General features: G+C 39.2%; 1 protein-coding gene across 5 annotated transcripts in view; it reads left to right on the forward strand.

Moving 5' to 3' along the window:
• ELP4 (elongator acetyltransferase complex subunit 4) overlaps nucleotides 1–24823 on the forward strand; it is a 188151-nt gene that overhangs the window by 93989 nt on the left and 69339 nt on the right. For 4 of the 5 annotated variants that reach the window (XM_029583132.1, XM_029583135.1, XM_029583133.1 and 1 more), the window contains exons 8-9: nucleotides 10383–10491; nucleotides 17340–17446. In XM_029583132.1, the coding sequence (XP_029438992.1) occupies nucleotides 10383–10491; nucleotides 17340–17446 (216 nt within the window). The remainder of the gene's footprint in view (nucleotides 1–10382; nucleotides 10492–17339; nucleotides 17447–24823) is intronic. The other variant, XM_029583136.1, reaches the window with a different exon arrangement.

A 24823-nucleotide genomic window follows, 5' to 3' on the forward strand; every position in this document is an offset into this window, starting at 1 on the left:
GTATTGATCTACCAAAAGTTCAGTTCTTTCCTTAAAGACATGCTTATTTTAAAACATAACACTACTTTATTTAGAGAGCTGTCAGCAGCATGTACCAGGGGAAATTAATGGACTAATGAAAAGTCAGTAAGAATTAGCCTTGTTATAGTGCTCCTCTGGAGAGACTAATAAGGTTCCCTTTAATGTGTTATTTTCGTTATTTCATTGGATATGTTTAAATATTCATCTCCTTCAATATTAATGTTCTGCTGCACTGAAGTCATTGAAGTGAATATATGTTACAATGTATTCCAGTGTAGAGAAATTCAAAAACAAACCTTTTCACATCCGAGGGCTTCTTTTGCTCCTGCTGAGTAGTTTAGCAGCTAAACCGTGTAAGTCAAGCAATAAACTGCCTTCTTACCTGCCACTAATATAGCTTATGAGATGTGGACTCCCATAGGTCTGTGAACCACTCTCAGCGTGAGCTAAGAATAATTGTGTGCTGTAGAACATGCATATTTCTGCAAACTTCAAATTATTAGTTGTTGGATAACACTTCAAGTGCCTTTGCAGTTCTGAATATTATGTACCAATCTGTAACACCGGATATGCCATAAATACATAAAGCTTCTCTGCCCCATGTATAAGCTCTGTTACAAACCGGGTACATCGCTGAAAAATGCTTACCAGTAAATAGTTTATAGGCTGTTGTCTTTTTTAGTCATTCTCATAGAATTGCTGGGTTAGTGCATAAGTGGTTTATACATATCTTGATCTGGTAATGTTTGATGTGTCAACCAGTAAGGATATGAGAACATTTCTAATGTATTATTTACCAGTTAAAATCTCACAAAAAATGTGATATGTGGCACGTGCATGGCTAGAAAGTCCAGTTTCAAAGCTCTATTTCTGGTGCATGTGTTTGTTTTTTATCCTGCTGTGACTTGTCATGTGGTATATCTCTTAGTTTCTGTATGTTATTCACCTTGATCCAACTTAATCACTTACTGATTAGTTTCCTAGACTTAGCACATACATTGAGATTAGGTGGCTTTAAAGCTGTGCCTTACAGTAATTGCATGTGTTTATTTTATGCAAACTATTAATGCAGCTTTGAGGAAAATAACCTGGGCAGCCGCGACTGCCCATTGCCAGGGAGGTAGAAGGGAGGGGAGGACGCGGAAACACACCTTACATATACAAATACTCAGTAAACGATGTGGGATAAAAGTGTCCGCAGCTTTATTACAATAAATGGTGTTACAGACTTCGTACCCAAGCCATAACATAGGTAAGATATCTGAGGGTCGTCCACTGTGCAGGCAGCACATCACCTCCGACCCTGGCCCCCCTGCACCACCCGGGAGGAAGTCACAGGGTGCTCCGGTCACCTGCCGCGTCCAAGCAAGGTGACCGCCCCAGCGAAGGGTGTGGGCATCCGGTCTGCCACCACACCGGGGCCAGCGGTCCCTGGCGACAGACAGCCCCCCCCCCCTCCGCATTGATTTTATTTATCACGTGCTGTGCACTGTCACTAGCTGCCCCCCCCCCCCCCGGCTCGTGTACATCCGCCCCAGCTGCGACAAATGTATAGAATTCTCTTGCTAACATAAAGATCTAAGTATCCTGCTGCCCTGTACCACGAGAAAAGGGGTAAGGCGGGTGGGTCTGTTTCCCAAGCGAGGCAGCCGCGCAGAGGACAAGAAGCAAAAGGGACCAGGGCACTGGGCCCCCGTCAGATACCTCCCTCTGCGCGGTTGCCCCCACCCCATGGGACAGCCCAGGACCAGAGGTGGCCAATGAGCCATTCCTAAATCATTCATGCCCCCCCCCCCCCACTCCACCTGTAGCCCGAGGGTCCCGCGGCTGGGACCAGGCATGCTCCCTTCGGCAGGGAGTGGGGGGGGGGGGCCGTCGTCGCTCACGTTCCCCATCACCGGTGGCGCCGATGTCGCGCGCGGGCCGCGTCAGACGCCGTGCAGCCGAAGAGGCAGTGACTCCCTCCCCCTTCCCAGTGTTCACAGCACGTCGTGGCGCTGCATTTATTTTATACTGAAAAAAAACCAATCAGTTAACATAATCCTAAGTATCTTTCTGTATATGGTATTATAATATGACTACTGTGAGGATTTGTTAGCTTGTTCATGTTTGTGGAGAGAGGATCTTACCCAAGATAGATTTCCTCCACCCCCTTGTACATTCTGTCTCTGTGGAGTAAATCTTTATTGTTTGTCTTTGCATGAAGTATCTGTACTGCATAATATTTTGCTGAATAAAACAGAGTATCACATGGTTGACAAATATATGCTTATCCAAAGCTAATTAAAAATGTCACATGCTTTTAAATGTTTCTTTTGGTTCTGATAGCACTGTTTACAGTGTAATTATAAGGTTCTTGGACAAGACTAGGGCCAGACATTTCCAAGTAAAACTAAACCAAGTAGTGAAATGCCCAGTCACAGTATGGGGACAGAGTCATCTGTTCAGGCATATGGGACCTTTGGCTGCTGGATGAAGGGACCTGTGTTACTGCCTCCTGCCCAAGACAGACGCAACTGTTCTGTGAGTGAAAGGGAGGCGCCTATGTGTATATAGTGATGCGGCAAGTCTTAGGATAGGGGGATGGGAACTTGGTAGCAGTATATGTTTTGTTAGCCAATTGCTCATCTTTACAAACAGAAATGGATTCAGTAACTATTTTTTTTTTTTTTTTGTGCCAGTGAACTAATATTTATAGCACTACAAGGGCATATTATGCAGCTCTGTGCAGACACCCATGAGAGAGAATCCCACGCACAAAACAAATAGGAGGTTTCAGGAAATGTTTTTATTATAGTAAACCCAGTTAAAATCAGCAAGACTGTGATGGTGAAGAGCCCGGCTTTAAGATTTCAAAAGGTGGATTTTTAGGAGGGATTTGAATATGGCCAGAGGGGGGGGGGAACGTGACGCACCAACTCAGGAAGGCTGTTCTGGTAGAAAGCTTGGAGAGCTGGGAGTTGTCCGTGGAGGAGAAAGGCATAGATAAGAGATTTTTCAAAAGTGTTTACCTTAAGCAAACACATCTACCTGCTCTGAGCCATATTTGAATGAGTGGTATCAAAATGCAAGAAAAAAGTAAACCAAAAGATTACCTTGCAATATGAATGCTGATATATGTTGGGAATTCTGCATTATACATTATCGTGTCCTGTGAAATGTTTTCACTAATGACCATTGCCTGGATCCTATGAAAGCATTTTCAAACAAAAGTCAGTATGGAATCATTTTTAGACTGCATGCTCTGTCCATTTTAGTTTCATTATGTATCACTTTCTCAATTGCTCAATTATTATGTTGTAATAGAGTGCTGCAAGCTTGCCGTTTCTACTCTCTCTCTGGTTAGGAGAAAAAGTCTGGTAACCTCTTTCTTTTTCCATCCTGATGTTAGAAAATAAAAGCTCTTAGCCACAAAATGTAACACTTAGAATTAATATTTAATTACCCCGGCAAATTGTTCACTGTGGCTGAAAGCTTCCAAAGACTTGTTAGTGCTAGAGTTGACCTGCAAGTTTAATGATAGCTCACTTTAAGAAGCAAGTGCCAGTTCAGCGCGAGAAAGCCACTGCAAGGAAGTCCTGGGAGATTAAGATCAGCTAAGCAAATGGCAGCCCTGGATTCCTGGGATGGAGCCTTCTGGAAAGCTGGGAGCCGGAGGAGCTTTCAAGCCAGAATTCAGATGAGAAAGGGGGGAGGGAAGGAAGAGGGGAGATGAATCCCTCCTGTTCCAGGAGCTTCTGGTTATTAGCCAAAATCCTGGAGCAGGTTTTCGCTAGAGGTTCTTGCTGATATGGTTAACATGTAACACAAAACGGAGAAAAAGGCAATCATTTTTCTCTAAGGTTTAAATTTGCACAATTGATTCCTCTTAGGTGTGAATGACATGATGTTACACGACCATGTGGCTCTAATATGTACATTTGTGTTTCTGGTGTTTAGGAAAAGTGATTAAGAAGTATAAAAAAAAATAAATGGTCTATTGTAATGAATAATGCACGACCTATGCACACTTCTACATTTGTCTTTATGTAGTGGGGAAAAGTGGTTTTCATATATAATTTCCCTTAGTAGTTTTATAATTTGTTTGTTTTCAAGTAGTTGATCCCAGGATCAGGAAAATTGAGGAAATAGTTTGGTGATTAATTCAAGCATGCAAACTAAATTAAATATGATTCTTATAGAACTGATTTTATACTGGGTTACATAGAGTCTATCCTATTATTTACTACTATGTTGAATAAAAATATAAAATCAAGAGCTAGGTCTTTTCACAGCAGCAGAGTGTCATAATGCTATGACAAATTATGCTTCTTCTAAAATAGGGCAGCAGGATTTCAGGAATGTGCAAATGGCCACTACGAGGGCGAGGAAGAAGCAAACGTCTGTATTTATTCCAGAAGTAATTAAAAACTTGTCATTTGTTCAGACTGGAAGCAGGTGAGGGCCCTGCCAGCAGAGGGAGCAGTCTGAGCTTCCTTCAGGTTCCCAGCATTGTCCCACCTGCCTCGGCTCATTTCCCAGCCAGTCTCCCATCTGGACCTGGCTTTTGCCAGCTTCTTCCTCATGACAGCCTGTCATTTTCCACTCAATATGGGATTAGCCTAAGATGATTTTAAATTTTAGTGGCCTTAAGCTGCCACTGTTCCCAGATGTCGGAGGGGCACTGTGCAGGCAATTGTTTATGCAGGAAGGGAATCTGCTTTGAAATAGTTGCAAATTATAGATCCTTTCCTTTAAGATGTAAGTTTAAGAACAAAATCTGCAGTTTCTAAATAGGTAAAGAAGTGTCTTCAATATGTTTCTTAAATCTAACTTTACAGCAAAAGATGTTTCATTGCTTACACTAGGCTTATAATACATTTTCATGTTCCTGTTAGCCATGCAGTGTAAACTACAGGTCATTAAAACATTTTGTTTTATTTCTGAACTACTCTGTCTACTATGGTTATAACAAAATTATCCTCTTCATGTTGACATATTTTCATTCTTGCTATTTGTAGTATGGTAGAAAATTAGCTAAATTTTCATATTGTTGCATGAGAATTCTTTCAAAACAAGTTTGAAATGTCATCGTTGTCTCTGATGGGCAGAGGACTCTGTTAGTAAAGTAGCAGATGGAGTGCAAAAAGAGAGAGATCAGAATTTGCTCATATGCCGCTTTCCCTCTGTGAGGGAGGAGGGGCTTCTCTGAGCATCGACAAGCTTCATAGTCTCTGGATCGGAACCCACTAGGTAAAGTGGCATCTTTGGTCTAGTGATTATTAATTTGTTTACTTTTCTCATGAGAGAAAGTGTGAAATAACATCTACAGATTTGAAAGCGGTGTTTTACTTAAGCATTGGGCTATAAATCGATGCAGCGCACGAGCTTGTGGTTTGATATCTGAAGACGACAAAGCCTCCAATTAAATAAGATTGCTTTTGTTTAACTCGTACTGACTTTTACAGTGTGCCACAGTCCTGTCGCTGTTTCTTTTCTAAGAAATCCATTGCTTGGTTCAGATATCTAAATATGCCCTGGATTACTGTTGAAGACCATTTCTTTCCTAAAAATGTGTGGCAGAGAATTTGGTTACGGTACTTCTTTTTATATACATATCTAGTAGGAGAGGACTATATTGGGGTTTTTGTTGATAATTGTTTTAAGAAAAGAATGTTCTACTTATTGGAAAAATCTAAAATGAGAGCTGAGGATAAAGCATTTAATTAAAAACCATGATCTAAATTGTAAGGGTAGTTCATGATTTTGCTATTTGTAATAAATCACAAAGGGACATTGACACAGAAACATCTAAATGAAGTATTTGATGTAAGTATACTTTTGGGATTAAGTAGTAAAGTACTAAGATCTTGTGTACTTTACAGTATTTCCATATTGTATACAGTAACCTTTCCAAAAAGGTCAGAACTGTTAGTATTGACTGCATCATGCTTGTTGTTTCTTACGGAACTTATGCTCCTTTACAACTGCTATGATATAATCAGTGGCTAGTGGTCTGCAACGTTTTACACATCAAGTCCACTTTACTACTTTCATGCAAATCCTGGAGAGAATAGAAATGGAAGAGAGAGGAATCGCATTGAGTGGAGGGGGAGGAAAGCAGAGGAAGGAGCCTGATTCTTTATGTGTATTTTGAGCCTGAAAATATACAATTTTGGATAGCCCTGGTAATACAAGTCCCTGTTTTCTCAAAATAAATTGTACCCATGCGTGATGTGCAGTATTTCAGAAGTAATACTCCCCTAGTAGCCTCTCTATGCAATAATGCTCAACCTCTATCATTTAACAGCATTAGTCCTGAATAAGTGCTTGTGAAATTCTCTATGCTACTTCCATACAAATCCTTTCATCTTCTGGGAGCAGCAGTGTTCAGAATAGTGTACAAATTACAAATTCTGTAAAACGGATCTGATCCACCTAATGAGAAAGAGGGCAGAAGTGCAGAATCTTGATGTCATTTGTGATATCAAACCCCTGTCAGCCAGTGCAGCCCAGTGAGATAATTTGTGACACTGGTCCCAGCTATTTATAATGATGTCTAAAATAATGACAAAGGAATAAACCTACCAAGGTAATATTAAACAAGTGAGTACTGACCAAGCAAGTGGACAGAGGTGACTAACAACTATTTAACATACAATCTTTCACGATTACTAAGACCCCTTCCTTTGGCAATAATATATCGCCTCTGCTGAATTAGTTTGCTTTTAACAAGTATTATTTTGCCATTATTTCTTATCTCTGGTGTAGTGGTTAGAAGAATAGTTTCCAATTTTTTTCCTCGAGACCCAATGAAAGAAAAACATGTGATCCCCATGACCCAACCAATAATATCATTTGACGTGACTTTTCATAAATAAAGTTGAAGGACAATAATTGCAACCTTTAACCACTTCAAATAATAGTTGAAATTAGACATCTATGTTACTCATAAACCATTTGAAACATGGTATAAAATAAATATGGTTAAAATAAAAGGAGTTGGTTTGGGTTTCACTTAATGTGTGGGAAGAACCTGCTTCCTGAACCTGATCTTCCAGACTGGATCAGGTCTGCTGTTCTCTTTCCTCTCTTGTTCAGAGTGCTCTTCTTACTTCTCACACCGCCTTGCTCATATCCTGTCCCCTGTTCCTCCTCCTTGCTCACGGCCATCCCCATTATTTGCTCTCTCACTCCCCAGCTCCCATTGCTCACTTCCTCGCCCTTATTCTAAATGTTTGGCCTCTTTCCCATTGCTTGCTCTCACCCTTCAGCCCCTGTTTCTCACACTCTCATCCCCTCCCCCCTCCCCAATTGCCTTCAGTCACACCCATTGCTCATTGCTACTCCATGTTGTTCATTCATCTCCCAGTTTCTTACTTTCAACCCATCCACACCATTGTTCACTTTCTCACCCCTCCCCCAATTGTTTCTGTCATCCCCTGCCTCCTTCATTTCCACCTTTACCTCCTCCCCGTCCAAATTGTGTACTCACTTCCCCCAAGGTTCCTATCAGCTTTTGCTGCTGACTCACAGCTCCATTCAGCTCTCATTTACCAGTGCTCTGACCATCCAGAGAATAGTGCGCGAGTTTGGGTATCGCGCAGCCCAAGTTGAGAGCTGCTTGGAGCTGTGGCCTCTATGGTAGACTGCAGAGGGAGATGTGGGTGCTTCTTGTTTTCCTCCTTTCCCTCAGCAGGGGAGAAATTTGGCCATGGCCAATACTAGGTTGCAGAAGTGTGTGACAAAATTGGGTTAGTGCATTGAACTACAAATTTGAAGAAATCCTAGAAAGCAAGATTATATTTCTTCTATCACTTATTTCATGTGCCCTTGGACAAGTCATTTTATCTCCCTGTGTCTCCATTCACTGAATTGTATGTGAGGGATGGCTACAGCAAAATTAACGCTCTTTTCCCTCTTAGCCCCTATGAAAAGCGTTCATGTACTCTGGATTTCCATAGCAAAAATTGCAACCTCCTCTTAGATAAATGACCAAATAATTTCTGAAACTGTGAAATGCACTGGGATCAAATTTCAAATTTAAAGAGCTATATTAAATTAGTTTTCATAGTTTCATAAATCTATATGGTGCTTTATAGTATTCATATGGGTCAAAACCTTGTGGCTCAGCCGTATTTCTACCGGGATCATGCAGAGTGTTGGTTGTGAGTTTCCTGCCTAATGGGGCTAGTGAGGCTTGGGCATAATCACGTAGGTGATGTCTTCTAGTCTTGAGGAGAAAGGAATAACTGCTACAAAGCTTTCAGGCAGAAGAATATCACCAAGGGGTTCAGTCTTGAAGGAGACTTCCTTTCCTGCCTTCTGCAAGTGATGATATTTGTCACAGGGCGTGCCATGTGGGGAAAAATATGCATTGTACATGTGTGTGGGGAGGTAATGACCTGAATGGGGGAAAAAATGTGGAGGTTTAACCGAGCCGGCCAAGTTAGATGTTGGAGGCTCTAGTGTAATGGAATGAGAGATTATCAAAATCATGCTCCACAGAGCTTAGTGAAGAATCATTTCTCTACTTAATGTGACTTGAAATAAGCTTTCTGATTTGTCCCAGTGTATCTTAACTATAATGTCAGCACCTTGTTACTTTATCGATGTTGCCATCATTTTTGTGCTGTTGTATTTGATGCAATAATTGGAATCCCATTTGGAAATGAAAGCTTGAGAATTAATGTTAGACCCTCTTTAAGATATTCTCATATTTGTGCAAGATGTTCTGTAATACTTTACTTAATGTGCTTACTTTAAAATATGAATAAACTAAGCTGTTGTGTTTTCAGCGCCTGGTTATACTACTGCATTTTAGTTTCTATGGTGTACATCTTATGTTTCTAGCCATATCATAATCCTTCAGGAAATGGTCTGACACTTGCACATTTAGTACCATCTTCTGGGAAAATGCCATAAATGTTTTATATAAACTTTACGTCACAGTAAGTGAGGCATGCTCAGAGGCCTTTAGCTGAGCAGTAAAAGTGGGTCAGGACCCAGTGGCAGATCACAGAAGACTAGCACCATGAGGAATATCAAGAATAGAAAAGCAGATTGCGATTTGTTGGGGTTGCTTAACTGAAAGCAACTTGTCAGTTGTACTCACTTTCCTAAGTTTTAATTGTACAGCATTATAAACTGTTAAAAAAAAAAAGCTGTCAATATTTTGATTCTCAGTGATGTGGCCCTTCATTAGATTTCTAAAGGAAAAGGTTTGTGAGCTGCTTTATAGCTTCCTCCACTCATTTTATATCCTCTCTCCATCCCCAGTAGATTTGTTGGATGTCTGTGGGCACAAAGCACAATGCCTCTGAATATCTTCTCTCTTTATCTTACCCTTCAAGATCTCTCAGATATTTTTCTGAGGAATTGAAATGGGCTGGTAATTGTTGCTTAACATTCTTACCAAATTTAGCTGGTTAGAAATAATAGGACTAATTTTCAGAATAGTTCCTTATCTGCAGTTTGAATGCAGATATGGAGGGTTCTAAATGCATTCCGTTTAACAAGTTTTAAGTTTCAAGATATTAGCATAAGCAGCATCAGCATGCTGACTGACACAGTGGATGTATGCAATTGACAATTTTTCTTTTGCCAAGGTGATGGTGGATGAGAAATGATAGCCACAAGCTCATATGCTTAGCATTTGATTACATGGTTAAAGAGAAGACGCAAAGCCTTATCTTTCTATCACTAAGCACAAGTACTCCACAGTAGCAGCAGGATGTCAGGTTACCGACAATTGATTCTAAATCTACTCCTTAACTTTCCAGCAGGTGTTTCTATGATATTGTTGCTTTCTTTAGTCTCCTTTCCCACCTATCAGGGATTGTGTGCTGATTCAGTAGTACTCTGGATGTAGACTGTGACAAAGAAGAGTCATAAGTACAATTAAGGAATCCTCCTTTTGACAATTCAGAAGCCATGCCACTGGGAGATTGGTCCATTTTGAAGTTACTAATGTATACAATATTCCTAGAATAACAGGCATTGCTTGATCAATAATTAGTTTCCTGACATGTCACTATTGCTGTACCTTCTGGCTCTATCATAGAACAGTATCTTTCTTGGCATAAAAAGTGCAAGGTGCTGTTATAATTCTGTGTGCGAAGCAGGACATGAGAACAATTGGTATTCTTTGTTGTTTTTGTAGAAGTAATGCAGCAGTACCCAGCTTTTTGGTTCTTGGCGTGCTACAACCATAACAGTCCATTCCCTGAGTTTTCATTCCATGTAGATCATCAGTTTTAAGAGATGTTGGGTATTGATGACCAATTTTCTTTTCAGTCACTGAGAAGATACATATTTACTCTGTGAACATTAATTACATTTTTCATGACTTAAAATGTGTATTTTGTTTCTTTGTTTTACAGAATAAAACAATTCTGGCCCGTGTAACAAACTTATCTGATACGGTAATTGGTCTTGAATCATTCTTCAGCTCTGACAGAGAAACAAATCCCTTGTACAGAGATTACCATGGTAAGTTCCAGCAGTGCCAAAAGACTATCCTGTCTTTTACTGCTGTACTTAGCAATACACCCTCCTATTGAAATATCTGCCACAAAGTAGCCTTTGATTTAATTTTAAAGTAAATCTCTTAATGCTTCTTCTAGGTAACTAGTCTTGGTTAGGTAATATTTCAAAGTGCATTAAGGCTGCAAAGGAAACATGTTAACTCCTTACATGTTGTCAAACCATATTACAGCAGCTTGGCTCAATCAGATGTACAACTCAACAGAGAGGCTTTGGAGAATTCACATTTGGAGAGGATTGGAAACCATCTAATCAATGAACTAAAGTTGTCATGAAATCAATAGGTTAGAACTGCCAAATTTTAAAGCAAGAAATATGAATATGTAGACTGATATAAGAATTGAAAGCAATGAGTAAAAAGCTCTTATAGCTATTATATTGTGGTGCTGTGTGTACATAATTACTGCTATTATAATTATTGTACCGTTGTACTTACATGAAGACCTCCATTTTGAAGATTGAGCTACTTTTGAAGCCTGCATAGACATGTAAGAGTGTAACTCTTAAGCAAATTGTGAAGAACATGTTAAAATCACACAGCCTGTGGATAAGAGCATTCATAGAACACGACCTATCCAGTCTGCTCATCCACATCTCCTGCTCAACTTTGTAATCCCGTCCTCGCCCTCAGAGATCCCTTTTGCTTGTCCCATGCTCCCTTGAATACTGATATTGTGCTCACTTCTACAGGGAGGCTGTTCCATTCATTCCCCACCCTTTCTATAAAGAAATATTTCCTTAAGTTACCCCTAAGTCTGCTCCCTTTCGCCCTTATCCCTTGACCCATCTTTCTAATAGAAACATAGAATTTGACAGCAGAAAAAGACCAGATGGCCCAGCCAGTCTGCCCCACAATCTTATTTGAATTTGATTCATAGACCTTTAGTCTGGGACCTTACTTTATGTTTAGGGTTAAATTTTTCTCCCCCACTTTCATTAATTTTTTTCTGCTACCCACCCCCCCCCCCCCTCCCTCCCCATGTCTCTTAGTTTTAGCTCCTTAGGAATCCACAGAGTCCATCCCATTCCCTTTTGAAGTCCTCTGGGCTTTAACAAGGCATATATAACAGTATTAGCTAAGGCGGGGAAAGACCCACTTTCCCCAGTACCATATCATCCTATCTCCCTGTTGAACTGTGATTTAAAGATTTTTGCTAAAATCCTAGCTGATAGACTGTCTGATTATTCCTTCTATTATCTCTAATACCCAAGTGGGGTTGTCAAGGGCAGAGTAGCATGTTCTCATATAGTGAAATTGACTTTGGCAATGTCCATATGTAAAACCAACAACATACAACTGGTGGAAGTCGTTTTTGACTCTGAAAAGGCCTTTGACAGAGTATCTTGGCCATATATGTTTTTGATATTGCAAAGATATGGAGTTGAGGGAGACTTTTTAAAGTATGTATCACTTTTGTACCATTGTTCAGTCTCCAATATCATTGCCAATGGTCACAAGTCAGAAGATTTTCGTATTTCACCAGGGGTGAGACAAAGCTGTCAGTTGTCCCCTCTATTATACATTTTTTCAATGGACCCATATTGTGAAAAATTGAGATCGATGACACACTTCAAGGTCTTAGCAAGGATGGGCACATTTTTAAAACCATAGCTTTTGTTGATGATGTGCTTGTCTTCCTCACTGAATCATGGGGAATCGATAAAGAGAGGTTTAAAACATCAAACTGAGTTTGGAGCCTTTGTGGGATTTAAAATTAATCAAGACAAGTCTAAAGCTTTAGACATCCTGGGAATTCTGAGAGAATCATGGGTGAGAGATTTTCCATTATGATGGATAGAAGGCAAGATAAAGTATTTGGGGATAAAGATCCCCTCGAATATTGATAAAATATATGAAGCCAATGTTAAGCCGCTAATGAGGAATATAGTAAATTCCCTCCCTCCCTCTTTCTCTAATAGAATACATTTGGTAAAAATGGTAGAAATGCCCAAATGGTTATAAGTACTGCAATAAGTTGTTGTAAATCTCTGCTTCCTATTCGCTCAGTTCCCCAAGTTGATACAATACCTTGTCTTTTGTAACTTCTCTCTTCTCGTTATTGTTGTTGTTAACACCCCCCAGTTCACTGTAAACCGATGTGATATGATACTTTGTTCATGAATGTCGGTATAGAAAAGAGTTAATAATAATAATAAATGCTTCCCATCTAGTTATGTAAGAAAGATATTGGAGAAATAAATAGGAATATCATGGATTTTCTTTGGAAAGTGAGGAAGGCGAGAATGTCAACTGATATTTTAATGAGACCTTTGGGTAAGGGAGGCCTGAAATGCCCAAATCAACAATTATACAATTTGGCATGTATGTTAAGACATATCCATGACTGGCTATTTCAAGCATCTAAGTACTTATCGTATGACCTTATACAATGTTGGTTGGGTCCACTTTCTTTGAACTCCTTAATCCAAGCTTCTGAGAAAGATATTCCTGGGGTCATCCTGTCAGGCAGCATGATCATTTTTATGTAAGCTTTTAATAAGAGTGGATAAAGTCTCCCCTTATATGTCTATACAATCTAATCCACAGTTTCCATCTGGCTTGGATAACCCAGTATTTAAGATGTGGAATCTAAAAGGGCTCACGCGAGTGCACCCGTTTTTTATTGAAGATTTTAACGTAATGCAGAGCTATTAAGATCTGCAAGCCAGGTTTCAATTGTCACATAAAGATTTTTATGCATATCTACAAGTGAGTCATATCTCTAATCTGCTCGATAACAATACAGAGTTTAATAAACAAGGCTTATTAGAAGAGGTGCTCATAGGGAATAAACAAGAGAGAATGTCCAGTGCTCGGTTTAACAGAGTATTGCTGAATGTCCAGTTAGGAGATCCTATTGCTCTGATCTTTAACAAATGGAGGAAATGGTTGGAGTTTAATCTCACACTGCAAGAGTTTCAGCAATGTCTCAAAATGATAAATAGAATCACAGAAAATGTAATATTAAGGGAAACTCAATATACATTTTTATGTCAAATCTATTTGTCTCAGGAGAAAGTATTTTGAGCTACAGTCTGCTCAACATCTCAATGCCAGAAATGTGCTCAAGGGGTAGGTAATTATTTTCATGCTTTCACTGCCCAAAGGTTCAGAATTTCTGGAGCCAGTTGCAAGCGTATGTAAAAAGTATTTTCCAAGTACGTTTGCCTGTTGATCCCAGGATTTGGCTTTTTGGTGTTTACGATAGTGTGTATAATGTCCTAGGGATTAATAGAAAATTATTTATAGACAAAGCATGATAGTGGCAAAGAAAATTATATTATTTACTTTGGTGGGGACAGGTAGCCCCAGTGTTGCCCAATGGAAAGTGAGATTGGTTAAACTACTAACTTTTTCATATTTAACTGTTAAAACAATATCAGAGAAATGTTTGAGGCTACATTACAAATATTGCAAGATTATCTGAATGTACTCTCTCCTCGAGTGAGAAGCACCATTCTAAATTTATAAAGAGTAAAAATCTTCTGGCTTTGTTGCTTAGATATATCACAAGAAGGAATTGGGAAATCTAGAGTGAGTACGACATAGCTGAGATTATTGAGCAAATAGTCTGAAGGGTTGGAACTATACAATGAATTCTTTGGTAATGTACTAACTGATTTCTGGATGTTTGAGAATTCCTAAAAAAGGTAAAGATTCAAACAGAGGAGGAGGAAATTAACTTAAATCCATGTTCTTTAATTTTCATTCTCTATTTGTCTTTAACCTATATTTGGTTTGTGATGGATTGTTATTACTGTTACAGTTTGTATTATGACTCCCTATTTGATAAAAAAAAATAAATAAATAAACATGTTCCTAAAAAAAAAAAAAAAATGCATAAGCATTGGCAAGGTAAATGTAAAACATTGATAAGACAGGCTAAGAGAGGATTTGAAAAAAAGCTGGCCATAGAGTCAAAAATTCATAATAAAACCTTGTTAAAATATATCTGAAGCAGGAAACAAGGGAGTCAGTTGGACCATTAGATTGAGGGGTTAAAGGGGCAATTAGGGAAGAAAAGGCCATCGCTTTGGTGTTTACTGAAGAGGATGTTGGGGAGATACCAGTTCTGGAGACGGTTTTCAAGGGTGATGATTCAGATGAACTGAACCAAATAACGGTGAACCTGGAAGATATAGTAGGCCAGATTGACAAATTATAGAGTAGCAAATCGCCCAGACCAGATGGTATGCACCTCAGGGTTCTGAAAGAACTCGAAAATGAAATTTCAGATCTATTACTAGTAATTTGTAATCTATCATTAAAATTGTCCATTGTACCTGAAGACTGGAAAGCTGGCCAATGTAACCCTGATATTTAAAAAGGGCTCCAGGGGTGATCTGCTATTAACCAAGTTGATTTAGGAAATAGCCACTGATTATTACCAGCATTAAGAACATGAACATAAGAAATTGCCATGCTAGGTCAGACCAAGGGTCCATCAAACCCAGCATCCTGTTTCCAACAGAGGCCAAACCAGGCCACAAGAACCTGGGAATTACCCAAGCACATAGAAGATCCCATGCTACTGATGCAATTAATAGCAGTGGCTATTAGCTAAGTAAACTTGATTAATAGAAGTTAATGGACTTCTCCTCCAAGAACTTTATCCAAACCTTTTTTGGACCCAGCTACACTAACTGCACTAACTACATCATCTGGGAACAAATTCCAGAGCTTTATTGTGCATTGAGTGAAAAAGAATTTTCTCTGATTAGTCTTAAATATGCTACTTGCTAACTTCATGGAATGCCCCCTAGTCCTCCTATTATCCGAAAATGTAAATAACCGATTCACATCTATTCGTTCAAGACATCTCATGTTCTTAAAGACCTCTATCATATCGCCCCTCAGCCGTCTCTTCTCGAAGCTGAACAGCCCTAATCTCTTCAGCCTTTCCTCATAGGGGAGCTGTTCCATCCCCTTTATCATTTTGGTTGCCCTTCTCTGTAACTTCTCCATCGCAACTATATCTGTTTTGAGATGTGGCGACCAGAATTGTAGACAGTATTCAAGGTGCGGTCTCACCATGGAGCGATACAGAGGCATTATGACATTTTCCATTTTATTAACCATTCCCTTCCTAATAATTCCTAACATTCTGTTTGCTTTTTTGACTGCTGCAGCACACTGAGCCGACAATTTTAAAGTATTATCCACTATGATGCCTAGATCTTTTTCTTGGGTGGTAGCTCCTAATATGGAACCTAACATCGTGTAACTACAGCAAGGATTATTTTTCCCTATATGCAACACCTTGCACTTGTCCACATTAAATTTCATCTGCCATTTGGATGCCCAATCTTCCAGTCTTGCAAAGTCCTTCTGTAATGTATCACACTCCGCTTGTGATTTAACTACTCTGAATAATTTTGTATCCTCAAATTTGATAACCTCGCTCGTCGTATTCCTTTCCAGATCATTTATATATATATATATATATATTGAAAAGCACTGGTCCAAGTACAGATCCCTGAGGCACTCCACTGTTTACCCTTTTCCACTGAGAAAATTGACCATTTAATCCTACTCTCGGTTTCCTGTCTTTTAACCAATTTCTAATCCATGAAAGGACATCGCCTCCTATCCCATGTCTTTTTAGTTTTCTTAGAAGCCTCTCATGAGGGACTTTGTCAGATGCCTTCTGAAAATCTAAATACATCTACCAGTTCACCTTTATCCACATGTTTATAAACCCCTTCAAAAAAATGAAGCAGATTTGTTAGGCAAGACTTCCCTTGGGTAAATCCATGTTGACTGTGTTCCTTTAAACCATGTTTTTCTATATGCTCTACGATGTTGATCTTTAGAATAGTTTCCACTATTTTTCCCGGCACTGAAGTCAGGCTCACTGGTCTATAATTACCAGTAGCATGGGATCTATTTAATATTTGGGTACTTGTATCCTGGATTGGCCACTTTTGGAAAAAGGATGCTGGGCTTGATGAACCCTTGGGTCTGACCCAGTATGGTAACTTCTTATGTTCTTAATCATTTTACAGAACACCCTTTCAGTAGCTGGTACTTTCTAAATGACAGGTTGCTGAATTCCTTTGAGTCCCTCTACTTTGCAGCAGTGGAAAATCACCCCTGGGTTGTTCAGGAATTGTATTAAGCTGCAGAAAATAACCTTCACAACCATCATCAGCTTAAGTTTTGTACAGTGTGGAGCTGGCAGTCTATCTGTAATTTTTATAACAGTACAAACAATCGGAGAACAGTCTGAAGACATGCTTATGTTGAGGTAGAGTCAGGGTTAATATTTCATCCCAGAGAAGGGAAAAAAAATTCCCCTGTCTGTTAAGTCATTAACAAGGTGTGAAATGAAATCCATTTCATTAGAGCTGCACTGGTTATCAGTAACCATAAGGCTTGTTTTGCCGGCTGCTTACTGGTGCATTTAATAAAATAAAGATCGCTCTGTGGTGCCGTGGGCAGCCTGCAAGGTGATAGCCATATTTGCTTACTGTAAATACACAAGAAAATCACACACAAAACCGGCTATAGTTTTGACAAGTATTAAGATCCCTCTTTACATCTGTACTTCTGTACCAAAGTGCAATTAGTTTTCCCTCACACAAGGATTTCTGTTTATCTTATTCTGCTTGATTACTTAAGTATAATCGCATGGTTTGCTTCAGTGCTCCTGGTAGTAAGCTCCAGTTTAAAAAGGGGAGGATGAGAGTTTGTAAATATACAGCATTCTGCTGTAAGACTTTAATTTATGCATCTTGATGACAGTGGGGTTTTTCCTCCTCTCTCTCTTTTTTTTTTTTTATCATTCCATAAGGTTTGTTTCATGTACACCAGATTCCGCGACTGAACAGTTTGATCTGTGATGCCTCAGGTACAAAGGATCTTGCTTTTAAATTAAAGAGAAAGATGTTCACCATTGAGGTAAGAGGGTTTGTTATGTCTGTTTATTGTCTGAATGGCGGGGGCCACTTGGCTTTCATGTATGCTTTTTGTGAAATTCTTTTCCCTGTTGTGTCAGATCACAAATATTCCCTCAAAGCTGACTTTATGCAATTGCTTTATATTGTTTGTGTCATTGCATATTGTTTTTTTTTTGGTTGTCTCTTCTTTGTGCTGGCTCTTTAATCTCCTGATTTAGTACAATTTGCCAGAATTAGATAGCTAACATGTTAATAGTTTTACTTCAGAGCTAAAACAAAGGTGGGCCACAAACTTTATTAAACAGATGATGACATTCCTGTTTTTCAGGCCATAAGCATCACATTTAATTACACGTTAATGACTTGCTATCACTTATGTTAGTGGGTGGGAAGGTAACTGTATGCTATTACCTCAGCTGAGGATTTTTAATATGTGTAATGCATGTGGCATGGGGGATAAGTATCCTTATCAGTATTCAGAAGCAATTTTCTTCACATTACTGAAATCACCTTTTGCTCTTTCATGTCATCTTAACCACAGTATCATTTACTCTCAGGTATTTAAGTGAATTGTCATCTAGATTTAAAGTTTATTTTTTTCCCAGGAACTTCGTGTGGGAAGTCTTGATTAAGAGGAAATAATTTAAAATATAGATTTCATTTCTATCTTGCTGCAGGAGAAGTGCACATAGAACTATTAAGAAATTAGAGCGAAGTTATTAATAAGACAAAGAGAGGCTCGGGGGGTGGGGGGAGGGGGGGGGTGTATCAGTACAGTCTGAGCTTTTCTTTTCTTTTTAAAGAAAGACATAAAACAACCAAGCAGCTTTGACAAACCATTTTGTTTAATCTCTTTTCAGCTGAAAAGCTCTTAGGCAGGCCACTTGTCTTAACTGCTTGAAACCATAAAAAAAGAGAGAATTGCCACCAATAAATTAGCATATTTTTTACTTCATCACCAAATGATGGTCAATGTAGCTTGGCATGCTTTGGTGTTTGGGACTTCACCCTTAAGTGACCACTTTGGCCCTTCTTTGACCCCCCTGCCCTCTTTAGCTGGCCACTTGATAAGGTAAGTTAAGGATCCCCTTTCTTTTCTTTCTTCACATGTGCAAGTAGCTCTATGCTATAAATCATTTAAAGGGCCCTATCAAGTGACAAATTAAGATGCCCTCCTCCCAATTAATGGTAATCAATGTCCTTAATTATCTAATCCTATTGAGAGTAGTTAATAGTTAATCATGCAGTGGGTTCCTCAAGTAGGTCACCTCTGCATGAGTGCTAGATGTTTCTCTGCTGGGACACCCTCTTTAAAAGCCATTCAAGACGAATTTTATGAAGAACACTGTTCAGAGTGGTGGCCTGTTTAGTAGCCTTTTTAGACAGCCAAAATTGAATCAAGTGCTGTCATTAAGCACATTGTGATTATGCTTTCATTTAATTTTAAATGCTTATCACTACCTTCCTTTTTGGAATAAAACCAAAGACACGTGTTCATGTGCAGATACTCTAGGATTTAACTTTGAAACATTTATTTTAGATGGCACAATTGTTGTTCTTTGTTTACTGTTTGGATTTATTACTTGTCTTTTGAATGAAAATATGCAACCAAAGCAGGGTACAACATATTAGAATGGCAGCATATAATCAGGATCAGTAGCAGCGTAAAGATTCTGGCCTGAGGAAGATGCACAGTATATGACAAAATGTAAAATAACATCTCAGTTAAAAAAATAAATAAATGTTGTAGCATGTTTAAGGCACTAAAAGTGATGTCATGTAGCTTATTATAGTCAATTTAGTGTCTTTCTAGGGTGGAAGAAGCAGTGGGTTAAAAAAAATTAGGTGAAGACTATACCTTTATTAGATTAATGAATATTTTAAGATACAAGCTTTTGGAGCTACTAAAGTCTGTTTTTTTAGGCAGTGAAAAGGGATTTTTGACTGACTTTCGTTACTCGTATATGGAACTATGCAGTACAATTTTAAAGTGTTTGAATGTAGGCTGCAGCATAATTTTTCTACTCTCAAAATCTCAAGTTACTATTCAAAGGAATTCTGAATCTCTTGGCCTGCCCTCTCCCCTTTAGCCTTGAGTGCTGTGTAATTACTGTTCATGGAAGAGGTGGACACATCATCCCACTGTGAGTGATCTCATAGTCAGCAGTTCTTGGGGGATAAACCTTTTTCAGTGAAGCTGAGGGAGTAGTGTTTAAAGCTGCAAATGTCTGGTCTTAGCTTCACTTGCTACATCAGAGTGGGCAGCATAAACCCAGGTGGACTGTGCATGGGATGGAAAAAAAACCTAATGAAAAGAAGAGCAACTGGAAAAAGTCTGCAAAATATTTCGGTTGGTAGCAACATAATTCAAATCCTTTCCTATGCATGTAAAAATTAACAAATAAAGAACACCATTATGGTGTACACTCAGAAAACAGATAGAAGCATCTCTATTACTAAAGATGAACATAACTGATTTTAATGTCTGAAATGTACACAAAGGGAAGAAACACAGGTGCTTAAGTAAAAAAAAAAAAAAAAAAGAAGAAAAAATAGAAAAGACATATACAAAAATCAAAATGTGTAAAGCATTCATGTTTCAAACTGACTACGGTGAGAGATAGTGAGGGGAAAAGCCCAGTAAGTCATAGAAGTGCAATATTTAAAGGATATTTTGCGAGCATGGCATTTTCCTGGCAAGAGGCACTTAATGAGGAAAAATCCCGCACTCTAGATTAACGGCTCTCAATCTAGTCTTTGAGACATACCCAGCCAGTCTAGTTACGGGATTCCCACAATGAAAATGCATGAGATAGATGTGCATGCACTGTCTCCATTATATGCAAATCTATCTACCTCATGCATATTCTTTGCAGATATCCTGAAGACCAGACTGGTTGAGTATGTCTCAAAGACTAGATTGAGAACCACCAAGGGTGGATTGGCCTATCGGGGGATCGGGCATCCCTCGGTGGGCCGGTCGCGCTAGTCACGTGGTCTGCCGAGTGTGGCCATGACAGAGCCGCGCTCGGCAGACCACGTGGTATCTCCTGGGCCGGCCTGGGCTGCGAATCCCCGAGCCGGTCTTCATCAGGAATCCGCCGCTGAGAGCCACTGATCTAGAGTGTGGGATTTTCCCTCATTAAGTGCCTGCATTTCCACTAGGTCTTATAGCTAGTACAGTATTTGCAGTCTGCTAGCTAGTTCAGCTTCTAATTTGATTCTCTCATCACAGTCTGAGCTATATAGGTCCATTAGTATTGGGTCTCCTAAGAGAAAGGTATGAGGGCAATGTGTGCCCCCAGTTGAAGGACATAATGGCAGTGGGGATTAAGGAAACCAATCCTGGTTTCTGAATAAACTGATACAGTATAAGCGTAACTGAAGAGTCTTGTCATAATATTGGTTTAGTGCTGAGAAGAGGATTCAGCGAGTGAAGTAGGTCGTACGTCCTGATGTGCCATAATCGGGTAACAGACCTTCAAGTTTAATGAACTCTACCCCTGCAGTCCCAGAGTGCCCCATAGGGTTCGCACTGAGACAAGACCGTGTGTACTACTTACGTGCAGGTGTTGTACTTTGATACTTAGCATGATTACAAAGTCTGTGCAGTCACTGGCACTTCTTTTTCCCATATCTAGGTGTGACAGTGCCACTTACATGCACACTTTTTCTGCCTGACCTAAACATGCCCTCAGAAATGTCTCCTCCACAATGCTCTTACCTTTCATCCACTTCTAAATCACTTGAAAAGTATCCTCATAACCAGCAAAAGAAGTGCCCAGACAAATGACTTGTGTGCTCTTGTAAAAAGAGCAATATAAGAAATCTCGGAGTTACTTGTGACTGTTGGAAACAGAATACAGGGCTTGATGGACCCGCGATCTGACTCAGTATGGTGCTTTTTATGTTCTTCACACACTATCGTATTCAGTTTTATTATGTTTGCCACAATATTGCATAAGTTAAACAATATTTGAGAGGGTTCCTTTTTTTTGGAGGGGGTTTCTAAGAACGTGCCCTTGTACAGTCAGAATACATAAAGTAAATCTGGAGCAGGGTAGAGCTGTAATTAGGCTTCTATATACTTTTACTGTAAATAGGATAGACATGTAAAAGTTAAATTGTATATGAGGGCATTACTCGCAGCCCTACAAAAATAGGAGCTTTGAATACTGCCCAGACTGTGGGTAAATGTAGGCACATTGTTGAACAATGCAGATACTTATATCTGTGGAGGCGTTCCCAGGGGTGGAGATTTGATTATTCAAACCTACACGCCTTGTTTCCGATCAAAAAAACTACCCTCAGGCACAGATCTTTGCAGGTAATTTGTCATTGGTCTGTAATTTAGTATTTCTGTTTTGCCTTTCATGGCTGACCAGTCAAAGCAAGTCTACCCAGGTAGTTTTTCTTTGCTGGGTATGTAATAACACAGGCAGTTTGATTATTTACTCCGTATATATTGTAGTGACTTGTGTACACTATGTTAGGAGAGGTCTTTAAACAGGAGATATCACTTTAAAGGACACCTAATTTTGAACTTGGTCTGTCTAGTTCCGTGTCTTCTCACTTTGGAATCTTAATTAGATAAAAACCATCATTTGACTAAATTATTGCCTTGAATCTGTAGCAAAAAGTATAATCCGCAGTTGGGCCAATTAGTGTGCCTCATCGTTAGTGATAGCTTGATTAGATCTGACACCAGCCTAGTTTCCACTGTTATTGTGCCAGGTATGATGGTCAGACTTCAAAGGGCTCCAGGCATCAGCAGGGCAAGGTTTGGAGGCCAGCTTAGGTCCGGTCGTTAATCTCTTTGCTAAAACCACAGCAGCCCTTGCACAAAACAAGCTTACAGGACACAATCATGCGGTATTAAAGTTTGGACTGAGTCATACCAATCTGCCTTTGATTTTCTGATGATTGACTAACAGATGGCTACCTAAGTGGACGCATAGTAAAAACTTTTACTGATTAAGTCCTCCAAACATTTGAAATGTTTTATTATTTCTCAGCTGAATGATATGACAGTCATATCTTGCAGAAATATTCTAGCACAGTGATATGGAAAGTCCTTTGTATGCTTTCATGGCTGTATACACACTTTTGTATTGTGTTATCTCTTTCCTAAGAACTGCTGTATAGAAGATACTAAAAGTAACTGTTTCAAAACACCATACTGCTAAATGGCACTTTTTTTTCTTGCAGTGATTTCTGTTCACTTACATTTACACATTTAAAATATATTGCATCTTCATTTGCTGTTAAAATTTTGTGTAAACCTCTGTTCAGCTGATGTGATCACATGTGTGCCATCCATTTGCATTCTGCATTAAGAGTGACACCTTATTCTGAGGAAAGCCATGGGCAACCTTCCTGGTATTCCTAGTGACTGAAACTTCCAACTTGCTGTAAGAACACCATTAGCAGACAGCTAGAGAAAGATTCTTATTTGATTGTGTCTTGTAACCTCTGTGGGATTAAACATATGGCTAAAGAGAGAGATTCATAAACACATTCAAAGAGACATTTTTAAAACTAGAACTTTCAGGGATCTTTTTAACTATTAGTCCATTCTTTATTTCATATGAATTACTTTCTGTAGCACATTGTCATAAAATCTTTTTATAAACTGATGCTGTGCTTTTCTAAGGCGAATTGCAACAGAGAAGACTTTAATAGAAAATGTTGAGAACACGGCCATTAGATTCAAGACTTTTGTGATCTGCTCATGTATAAGAATGTTGCAGACTTACTAGCATTGAATTTGTATAACTTCATATGTATGGCTAAGCAGTACTTCTCCCAAGAGATCCTCCCTGGGCAGAGGAGCAGGAAATGTGCAAAGAATGAGAACGGGTAAAACCTTCCAGAACGGAATGGTTAATATCTCCATGGCTAGCGTTCACTTGGACTCATTTGCACCAATGTTACATTTTTGCCAGTATGTAGTAGAATAAAACAACTTTAGAAAAGGCAAAGCCATTAAGAATTCAAGAAAATGATTTTCTGTATTCCCTTTTTTTCAGCAAGAAGTCATTGGCATCATGTTGTTCACTTCTCTTTGCCAACCACTTCAACTCGAAGGGTTGTACATGAAGTTTGTGATGTGGCTTAGCTTATACAATTAATGCTTGCACCAGAAGGTCATGGGTTCAGTTCCCACACCATGGTTTTGGCTCAGACTCATTAGGGATGTCATATTGCAGTAGCAGCACTACTGGAGGTATTGCACTTCAAATGAGATGTTAAACTGAGTTCCTATCTACTTTTTGGCCATCAAAGATCCCTTGACGGTTTTTGCAAAACCAGGTATATTATCACCTATGTCCCTAACTAATTCCCATTTTTGCGTCCTGCATTGCTGTCCACCGGGGTGGATGATAATGCATAATTTATTTTAAATATTTCTTACCAAAAGGTTCTCAGGCTGTAGCAATAAATATTTTAAATAAATAGTGCGCACACAATTCAAATCTGATTGCAAAATGTGTGTCCCAAGACATCCATATCGCTTTACCACCCATGTATTCATAACATCTCATATTAAAAAACAAGAAATCCAGCCTCTAAAATCCCACCCACATCACCCGTTTAATCCAGCAGTTTCCCTAACAGGCATTCACTAAAGTCTCTCCCCATCCAAACAAATTACCATGCTTAGGTACCAAATAATCCCCGTACCTCCCATCAAATGCAGCATGTGTAATAGGCATGGTTTTTAGCTGTCTCCAGAAAGCCAAGTGGAGGCGTAGCCTAGTAGAGCAGCAGACTGAGAACCAGGGAAGCCAGGGTTCAAATCCCACTGATGTTCCTTGTGACCTTGCACAAGTCATTTCACAAACTTAGGGCCGGATTTACTAAGGCTTTTCTCCCATTCTGTGTCTAAGGGAAAAACGTTTAGTAAATGACCCCCTTAGACTGTAAGTCCTCTGGGGATAGGGAAATACTTACAGTATCTGAATGTAATTTGCCTTGAGCTACCAATGAATAGGCGTGCGCTAAATATAAGTAAGTAGTGGCAATATTAGTCCACCCCTGATATGTATACATTTCTGTTGTAGTGTAATATTTTTCATGGAGTATCATATGTGCACTCTGTCTCCTCAGGCAGCTTGCTCCCCTTCCAACATGAGAGCTACTGGCATTCTCTTTATCTCCAGTTACTGCACGTTCTCCTATTGATGTCATTGAACTGAAAAAAAGAGAATTTGTATACACACATATATGTAAATACACGCATACACATACGTTATAATGGAACTGATCCGTGTAAGTTCCTTCACAGTGAATGGAAGCTTTGCTTTTCCCTGCATTCTAACCTCTTCCTTCGTGAAGGACTAATTTTATTTCTTTTGACTATTTCTGTTTTTACCCT

Source organism: Rhinatrema bivittatum, chromosome 17 (assembly GCF_901001135.1).
Source record: "Rhinatrema bivittatum chromosome 17, aRhiBiv1.1, whole genome shotgun sequence".
NCBI lineage: Eukaryota > Metazoa > Chordata > Amphibia > Gymnophiona > Rhinatrematidae > Rhinatrema > Rhinatrema bivittatum.